Source organism: Saccostrea echinata, unplaced genomic scaffold, assembly GCF_033153115.1.
Source record: "Saccostrea echinata isolate AGI-Se365-2 ecotype Australia unplaced genomic scaffold, CSIRO_AGI_Sech_v1 ptg000014l, whole genome shotgun sequence".
NCBI classification, from domain to species: domain Eukaryota; kingdom Metazoa; phylum Mollusca; class Bivalvia; order Ostreida; family Ostreidae; genus Saccostrea; species Saccostrea echinata.
In genome coordinates, this window is record NW_026889763.1 from 15090313 (window position 1) to 15100933 (window position 10621).

Genomic DNA, 10621 nt, shown 5'->3' on the forward strand with positions numbered 1-10621 from the left:
TGATGACCCATGGAATAGGGAGGAGCCACAATGGGGATCAAATTTTTACAAAGGAATATGTGGGAATTTTTTTTTAAAAATCTTATCATGTACAACAAAGCCATTTGTTATATTGACATGGAAGCATCATCAGGTAGTTTAAAGTTCAAGACCCCCCCCCCCCCCCCAATCTTTTCAATACTGAACTGGTTTGTGCTTTTGCCTAGCCAATTGCTCAGGTGAGCAATGTGGCCCATGGGCCTCTTTTTTTTTAAATAAAAGCAATTAACAAAGATTTCTGATATAAAAAGTTAAAAGTTTGATATAAAAAAATATTTTCCGACATCAAAAAATGCTTTTGAAAATGTTAGTATCATAAAAACAACTCATCCTGGATGTTTCTACTAACCTTCCCACTGATTTGAGTAAATGGGGGTATAGACAGTTTAAAACCCTTTTGGGTTATGCAAAAAAGTAAATAAAATACGCAATTTTTTTGTCCTCACTGAAAGTGGGGGATATTAAATTGGGTCTGTCCGTCTGTCATTCTATCTATGTGTAACACTTTCGTTTCCGAACGCTATCTCAAAAAGCCTTTGAAATTTTATTTCACAACCTCCTATGGCCTTAAGAAGACCCCTACTGATTTTGAGGTCAATTAGTCAAAGGTCAAGGTAAAAAATTCACATATTGGGAAAGATGGTTTCCAGATGGTAACTGTAGTCTTCTTTGATGTTTTCAATGAAATTTTTATATCATAGTTCTCAGTGTTTTAAGAAAACACCCCTTTTAATTTTAAGATAAAAAATTCAAGAGCAGATGTTCATACTTCATAAAAATGATTTCCTGGTGATAAATTTAGTTTTCTTTGTTTTTTTTTAAACGAAATTTTATACCGTTAGTCAATATAACTTTAAAAATCGAATTGATTTTGAGATCAAAAGGTCAAAAACCAAAAATTCATGTATCGCATATATCTAGTTTTCAGATGATAACGTGTTTTTGTTAGTTTTTTGCAATGAAACGTAGGGTCATGAGTTTCTTTAACTTAAAAAAGATCCCTATTGACTAAGGCTAAAAGTTGAAAGGTCAAGGTTGACCTTTTATTTTTCCTTTATCCATCTGCATTTCTTTCAGGTCCTCCACGCTTTTCTTTTGTCCTTAAGCGGAATACACAAAGTCCCTGAATTAGCTTGTCTTACATGCAATCATTATGCTAACAAGGAACTAAAGTAATTTATTTCTATACAAGTTTTTAAAAGTACTAAAAAATCAATGTTGAGAGATTTGTGACCAACTTGAGGAAAACAATTCACGCTTATTGAATTCAGTAAGGTCAACTTTTCAAAACTTCAGTCAATATCTCTCCCCAAAACTGGAATCATCTCTTGTAAAAAAAAAATGAAGATTAACAACAAATCAGGTAACCCACATCCTTCTTACTGTAAGTAGAAATATAAAAAAATAAAACCCTAAAAACCCACAAGACAGCTACAAGTGAGCCTTATTTTTGTAACAATTAATGATGTTGGGCGAACTGTGAGAGAATTAATTATTTTTATGAAGCTAAACAGCAATATTTGTTAATTTTCTGATATTTAAATAAACATTTTTTTTTTAAATTAAAATCCAAATGAATTTCTTATATCACAAAATTATTCTCTGATATAATTAAAAATGATCAGTTTTAATATCTCAAAATCTCGTTTATTTTCTGATATTAAGAAATATTTTTTTAACAAATTCACAGAAAATAATGTGAAATCGAAAGTAATTTAGTTTCCTCGTTTTTGCACTTTACCCCTAGAGAAGAAAATCGGGTTTTTAATTTTTTTTTTTAAATTCAATTGATTTAATAAAAAAAAAAACAAAAAAAACAAAACAAATTCAACTCTTGATTAACACTTTTGTATTCAAATATTCAATATCTTTTCCAAATATTGAAAAATTTACTTCGTCTGTGATTTTGTTGAATAATGCTGTCGTCCGAATACGCAAGCAAATACTCGAACTCATCTTAAAATTTCATTTATAAGCACTTTTCATTAAAAAATATTCAAAACTGTAACAGATAATTGTCCTTCTTTACAATAATGCCAGTAGGTCAACATATGTATTGCTTACCTTGGTGTATAAATTTGTAAGTGCTAAAGTATGGTTACCCATAAATGTCATTAATATTATAAAAATGTAATAAATATGTTACTACTAGATACCATCTTTGAAGCTGTTTGAAACTGATGACATTAAACGAAGGATACACAACCAAACTCTTTAAAGGAGTAAATACTTAATTCATTCTGCCCACTAGCCAACTTGTTTCGTATGTGCGACACCCCTCCTGTTTTCTTTTCTACGTACCTCACCCCAAATCAAACTCGTATTTTATTTGTAATCAATCGTTCACATACATTATCTTGACATAGATCGCTTCAAGAATTTTCTTTTCTAACAATCATTCCAGATTTCCCTAACTACCCCTTTAATTTATTGTAAATGAGTTCAGTGAATGTGTGGTTTTACAGGTTTACAATAAAGGGGCTTAATAATAGACGTCTGTGGCATGATTGGCTAGTGGCAGAATAAATTAAGCATTTATTTCTGCCGTGTGATAGTTATTTTCTTTCTTGGCTTGATGCCAGGAGCGGGTATGCTACTGACTGAACGTCTTTTGGTTCGGCAAGTGTTTCATCCATACATTTTTGTATCACCTGTAGAGCAGAGCGGTACATAGGGATCACTTTAACCGGCGTCTGTCTATCTGTTACACCCTACATCTCGAGAATTGTAAGAGGTATAGATTTGATATTTTACACATATATTACTTGGCTCTATGGCTTTTGTAAATTACCATGGTTACCGACCTCGTGAGCCTTGACCTATTTTTCAAAATAATTCATAGTGTCGATATACAGCATATTTTTGAGATTTAAGAGGTAAGTCTATGCTATTTAGCATGTGCACTATTTGTCATAAGATAAGACATTATGAAAAATACCAGTATTACAATCCACCTGACTTTTGACCTACTTTGCAAGAAATACCCGGGTAGTTTAATATATGCCTTTTGAATTTTGAGAGGCAGGATTTTGATAATAAGCATTATACATGTGTATGAGCTCATGATAGTGTACTTTGAAACTGTATGATATTCAGTTACCACACAAACTTATATTTGAAATCTATGAAATACATAGGGATCGGTATTCCACTATGGATCGTGCAGACTGACAATTGCAGTAAAGACAGACTGAAATTTCTTTTGGAGGATTGTTGGAAACATGTATTAATAAAATGATAAATAGTTATTTCTAATCATTTCAGTTTAATTATTCATTTGAGAGTTAGGGAACCATATTTTCTTTGATTGTCAGATTCTATAGCAGTCATATAATCCACGGATGCCATTTTTTCTTTGCAGGCAAATATGCATGAAATATCATGCTAAAAGTAAATAAAGCTGACCACTCTTAGATTTATTTACATCTTTAATGAAGCTATAAAGCAGGCTACACATGCATTCCTTGGAACACTCTAGTTTGATATCCTCCCTTCTTAGTCTTTCATTGGTCCATTAGCATATTGTATTATCCTTATAACTCTTTATCGGTTATATTAGAAATATTTCATATTTCCTACTCTTACATGTTTAAATACTTCTTTCACCCAAGTTTATCAATCCGTCCCTACCGGTGAAACCGGAGAGGACTATAGGTTTTCTCCTCGTCTGTCTATCTGTCTATCTATCACTCAGTCTGCCCCATTTGTTTTTCGGATTTTATTTCCAAGCAGATATTGAGCTGAAATTTGGTATGTGAGTCAAACTTCAGTTACAGATCAAGTTTGAATTTCGTTTACCTTCGATGAGTTCTGATGGTGTAAGGGTCTCTTGTTTTTAACTGCACATGCCTGTAAGGGACAAGTATTTCTATAATTCTATTATTTTTAGTATTATACAATACTCTTAGAATGGTCAGTTTTTATGAACCAGCATTCTCTGTTGGTTGTTATTTACTCCTCCTCTGCCTTGGTTGGCATTGTCTTATCAAGATCAACAGCTAATTTTCTTCCTTCTTTAGCAAGAGTTCCTGCTGATATAATTATCCACTTTACTAATATGTATCTTTCTCTATAGGTTAACCACGCATTATTGTCTGCCATAGTTGTGGTGTTTGTATTCTATTTCCTTATTCTCCAGTGCCGCTCTCTTGGCCTATAGCTTTTATTCTAATGCCCAGAGTTCAGCAGCACCCAAACAGAAGGTGTAGCTCTTGTCTAAAGTGGCGGATATCATATGTGCCCCACCCCCTTCCAATGAAAAAAAGATGGCTGGAAATATATCTCTATGTAAAGAGTTAATAATAATTCATTTAGCCTAATCAACTGAATATGTGGCACTGATGTCAAAAGCAGCTAGCGTTATATTCTTTTTGTGTGCGTGTGTGTGCATGTTTGTCAAGATTTTTTTTTACCTGTCCCTTTCTGGAACCTCTCCATTGTACTGATAGTTCTTCTCCTTAATTTTATCTTTTAAGGTATAATTCAAGCAGTGTTAGTACATGTGTTTTCATTTCTTCTGCCACTTCTTGCGTTTTCTGCGCTTCGTGAACTCACGTCCAACCTTACTGTAATACTTTGTTAAAAATCACTCTGATTCTACACAAGTACTACACAAGTACTCTGAGGTTGAAATTAAAAGGATGCTTGAGTTCCTCATTGACACCTATGTACATGTAATATTTGGAGACCTGGCTCCGGGGCCATAAAACTTAGATGATCTTACTTTTGATCTCAGTCTCACTTTTCCACTATATATTCCTTTTGTAAAAGTGAGACTGAGATCAAAAGTTAGTTCGTCTAAGTTTTATGGACCAGGAGCCTGGTCTTCCAACAAGCTGTTGGAATTCCGATGGGAACTAATTGTGCTACCTGATTTTATATTCCCATATATGAAGCAGAATTCATTCAAAAATTTCTACATGAAAAGAATTTAACATTTGCTGCAGCCATCAACTTGACATTCAGATATATCGACGATCGACGTTTTATCAATTAACAATAATTCCATTCATATGTCGACTCGATATAACCTAGTAAACAAACCACAGAGTCTGTCACATCTGTTCATATTTGGATGTTTTACTGACTACAGACGATAAGGACCAAAAACAATTGTATGACAATCAAGATGACTTCAGCTTTTCCATCGTCAACTTTTCTTATTTATGTAGTAGTATTCCGCTATCACCTGCATACGGTGTTTTGTCTCCCAACTATTTTGATACACAAGAGCATGTTCTGAGTATGATCATTTTTTAAACCGAGGCAGGCTTATGAATTATAAGTTGATGTTCAGTGATTTCAACAACCTAGTTTAAAGTCAGCATTTCGTAAATTCTATGGTCGTTATGTAATGACCTTATTTGCAAAATCAACATATCGTTGGGACATGTTTAATATTAATTGCAATCTTTTTATTATAAATATATATATTAGTATTATATTAATTTTGACGACAGATTACTGAGTTTACGGGATCAATACAGAGGGATCAAGGCGGGTGTGACCGGTCGACAGGGGATATTTTCTCTTCTTTGGTACCTGATCCCACCTCTTGTATTTTCAGGGGTCAGTATTTTGTCCTGTTCACCTTTTGTTTGTTTACAGAACTTATGAGATTGATCACTGTTCGTTTCCTTCATCCTTTTCATGTAAATCATATAAATATTTAGAAGAATACATATGTTTTAAGCATAAATTGAATGTACGTCAAATTTCATATGTCAAAAATATGATGAGATATTCAACAAACATATTGCTTAATTTTAATGATAAACATTAGTTTGTAATATTTGTGAAAAATATGTTTTTGTGTTTTCTATTAGCTATGATAAACATACTTTTTATTTATTAATGACAACTGTTTAAATCTTATCGTAAGTTTTGGTGCTGTAGAATGAAGTATGTAGTATTTTTTTCCGTTTGCCCGATCATGACAAAGAGATGTTTTTAAAAGGTCCGTGTTTGCTCTGTTCCAAAGCCCTATTGTTTCAATGGACTTTTGAGCTTGATTCCTGTTTGTTATCTTCATATTTTATATAAAATAAATACATAGTACAGTCTAGTTCGTAACCCGTAGTATGAAATACATAATAGTTTCGTGTCCTCTACACTGAAATATCAGACAGTGTGTCCTGTAGAATGAAATACTGATAGTTTGTGTCCTATAGTATGAGATAATTGGTAGTATTTGTGCTCTAGAAAAAAGATACAGTTAATGGCACCTGTTCATGCAGAATAAAGTAAATGTTATCCTAGTGTTTTTTATACTATAGAATGAGATGAGTGGTAGTTTGTGTCTTATGGAATAAATAATAGTTTGAGTCCTATAAAATGAGGTACATAGTAGTTTTTTTCTCTATACAATGAGCTACAAGATAGTTTGTGTTCTTCACAGTGAGATAAACAGTATAATTTGTATCCTATACAAAGAGGAATATGTTATAGTTTGTGTCCCATACAATGAGATAAATGTTATAGTTTGTATTCTATACAATGAGATAAATGATATAGTTTGTGTCCTATACAATGAGATAAATGTTATAGTTTGTATTCTATACAATGAGATAAATGTTATAATTTGTATTCTATACAATGAGATAAATGTTATAGTTTTTATTCCATACAATGAGATAAATTATATAGTTTGTGTCCTATACAATGAGATAAATGTTATAGTTTTTATTCTATACAGTGAGATAAATGATATAGTTTGTGTCCTATACAATGAGATAAATGTTATATAGTTTGTATTCTATACAATGAGATAAATGATATAGTTTGTGTCCTATACAATAAGATGAATGTTGAAGTTTGTGTCTTATACAATGAGATAAATGTTATCGTTTGTGTCCTATACAATGAGATAAATGTTATAGTTTGTGTGCTATACAATGAGTTAAATGTTATAATTTGAATTCTATACAATGAGATAAATGTTATAGTTTTTATTCAATACAGTGAGATAAATTATATAGTTTGTGTCCCATACAATGAGATAAATGTTATAGTTTGTATTCTATACAATGAGATAAATTATATAGTTTGTGTCCTATACAATGAGATAAATGTTATAGTTTGTGTCTTAAACAATGGGATAAATTATATAGTTGTTGTCCTTTTACAATGAGATAAATGTTATAATTTGTGTCCTGTACAATAAGATAAATGTTATAGTTTGTGTCCTATACAATGAAATAAATGTTATAGTTTATGTCCCACACAATGAGGTATATGTTATAGTTTGTGTCCTATACAATGAGATAAATGTTATAGTTTGTGTCCTATACAATGAGTTGTTATAGTTTGTGTCCTGTACAATGAAATAAATTATATAGTTTGTGTCCTTTTACAATGAGATAAATGTTATAGTTTGTGTCCTATACAATGAGATAAATTATATAGTTTGTGTCCTATACAGTGAGGTAAATGTTATTAGTTTGTGTCCTATACAATGAGATAAATGTTATAGTTTGTGTCCTATACAATGAGATAAATGTTATAATTTGTATTCTATACATTGAGATAAATGTTATAATTTGTGTCCTGTACAATAATATAAATGTTATAGTTTGTGTCCTATACAATGAAATAAATGTTATAGTTTGTGTCCCACACAATGAGGTATATGTTATGGTTTGTGTCCTATACAATGAGATAAATGTTATAGTTTGTGTCCTATACAATGAGTTGTTATAGTTTGTGTCCTTTACAATGAGATAAATTATATAGTTTGTGTCCTTTTACAATGAGATAAATGTTATAGTTTGTGTCCTATACAATGAGATAAATGTTATAGTTTGTGTCCAATACAATGAGATAAATGTTATAGTTTATGTCTTATACAATGAGATAAATTATATAGTTTGTGTCCTATACAATGAGATAGATGATAGCCTGTGTCCTGTACAATGATAGTTTTTGTACTCTACAATAAGATAATTGGTTGCCAGTGTCCTATAGAATGAGATACCATAGTAGTATAAAACGGTACATGATATTTTGTGTCCTGTGCAATTAGGTACAACGTTCTTTGAGCCCTATACAATGAGATAATTTTATATAAGTTTGCGTCCTATAGGGAGATTCATAAGTTCTGTCCAATAGATTTATACGTTCCTGTCACCGTTCACGGTAGCTCAGTCAGTAGAGCGCTCGCTCCGTAATCGAGAGGTCGTGAGTTCGAATCTCTGCCGCGACTGACCTATGTCGATAGAAATAGGTAGCAACTGTTCCTTCGCCAGACGCTCGGCACTTTGAGGTGAAAGTTGCGGGTCCTTCGGATGAGACCTTAAAAACCGAGGCCCCGTGTCACGGCAGGCGTTGGCACGATAACGATCCCTCTCTGCTCAATGGCCCTGAGTGCCGAGTAAAGGTCAAAATTTGAAGCCCTTCACCTGTATATGGTGACGTCTCTATATGAGTGAAAAATTCTCGAATGGGACGTTAAACAACATACAATCAATCAATCAATATACGTTCCTGTCGATTGATTGTTGTTTTACGTCCTTGCGAGAATTTTTCAATAATATGAGACATCACCAAATACCGGTGAAGGGCTTTAGATCTAGAACTCAACTCAGGGCCATTGAGCAGTTAGGATTCTTCATCGTGCCTACTGTGACACGGGGCCTCGGTTTTAGAGGTCTCATCCGAAGGACCCTTTCACTTCAAGTATGATTTTGATATTAAATAAAATGACAATTTAAATTCAATCAAAGGTCACCGATACAAGATTAGTTCCAAGCAGGATTAACTAAGTCGGTCACCTAACAGTAATGTCATGTGCGGATCTCTCAGATAAGCGTTAATAATTCCTGTAGTACTTAATACAATGTAGGTAAAACATTAACTTATAAACCGCTTATCAAACTAGTGAGCCCAGATTTGTATTTTTAGTGGACACCCTATTTATAATAATCAGGTTAAAGAGCAGCATTTAAGAAGGTCGAATCAATGAGAGTGAATACTCAAATCCTTTAGACTAAAAATCACTGCATTCTTCACTGGAGTGCATGCTAGGACCAAAAGTATGTCCTTGTATTGCACATCCATTCAACCTCCAGCCATTCACTTTAAAATCAAAGAGGAGCACACATCAAAAGATTTCATATTTTGGATTGTAACCATCAACATGCCGCTGTAGTGACTTTTTCCCTCCACTGTCCCCACGTGACCATGTCCAGCCGCTGGGATTGGATGCTGGGGATTATCTTTATGGTGGCCATTAGTGTCATAGTCATTGTATCTACGTTTGCGTGTATAGCCTTTTGCAAATGCAAGAAACGGATCAAACAAGCTAAAACAGTGGGCATCGCTCCAGTTCATGAAGATAGCGATACAGGTAATTGTCTTGAATTTCAAATGTTTCAGGGGGTAAATATAACTTCATAGTAACATCATACAGAGTACATTCAATGTATTTGGAAAACATAGGTTAAGGTACTTTGTACTTAAACTCACGATGGGTAGAGGCCGAGCTCAGCAGATTGGCCTGTTAGTAGACCTTTTGCATTACTTATTCTACCAATCAAAGTCACTTAAGTTATTCTCAGCACTTGTGCGAATTGTCTATTAATAAGGAATAACTGTCAGATTTTTTGGATTCATGACGATGATCAATCGATTGGCTTGCGTGATAATTTTATGCATGAACGCCTTCGGCGTTTATGCAAATTATCACGCAAGCCACTCGATTGATCACATCATGAATCCAAAAAATTAGACAGTTATTCCTTAAATCAAGTATTGGCCCGTATATGAATAAAATATCACTTGAGGTGTCCATTATGACTTAGAATTACCTAAATATCTGAAGGTTGTCCGAATCGTCAGATCTATTGCCCACTGACTACAACTGTTCTAAGACAGTCTCTCAGACTTCACATTCGAGGACATACTACAATATTAGGCTTAGAGGTTGACTAACAATTCTTCATAGAACATGATACCGTTTTGTCAATATATGTTCAAAAATAATTACCATGCTTGCTTATAGTCCGACCTGCACTTAAAATATCAAAATCGTGAAAAAAAGCATGGAAAACGTCAGATACTTCGGACTAGCTTGCTTACAAAATGGTTTTGTAGATAGTATCACCAAACTTTTCCAACAAATGATACATGATGAAACAATGCAATGTGGTTAATTCAGATAAAAAAATCTGCCTCTTTCAGATGCTGCATCACGACCTATACACACTGTGTCCCCTAGGACCGTGTCCCCATCTGACATTGGTCGGGGAAGGCAGAAGAAAACACCTGTAACACCCCTCCACACCTCTAGATCCACCACAGTAAACACTCCTCTAGGATCCTCACGCCAATCCAACGATCATTTCTTTTACTCTAGCAGACAAGCATGGATGTTTGAACCCGACTAAATTAAAAGACGTGTGACTCCCACTATATTACGCATTGTCACCAACCAAAGCTTTAATAGGAAAGAATTTCTAATGGACTTATTTTGTTTTATTAATGACAACAGGAGAGAGTTGTTTGTGCATTGTGCATCAGAATGTGTACTCCTTACTCCATGAGTGCGCTCAGACGATACAACAAAACAAACCAACAACAAGTCAAC

At 33.5% G+C, this 10621-nt stretch overlaps 1 protein-coding gene across 1 annotated transcript; it reads left to right on the forward strand.

Moving 5' to 3' along the window:
* Nucleotides 1-9191: 9191 nt before the first annotated feature.
* On the forward strand, nucleotides 9192-10522 carry LOC133186809 (uncharacterized). The gene is made up of 2 exons (XM_061322142.1): nucleotides 9192-9382; nucleotides 10216-10522. Exons 1-2 carry the CDS (start codon nucleotides 9217-9219, stop codon nucleotides 10419-10421), a joined length of 372 nt encoding a protein of 123 aa, XP_061178126.1. The 5' UTR covers nucleotides 9192-9216; the 3' UTR covers nucleotides 10422-10522.
* The last annotated feature ends 99 nt before the right edge of the window (nucleotides 10523-10621 follow it).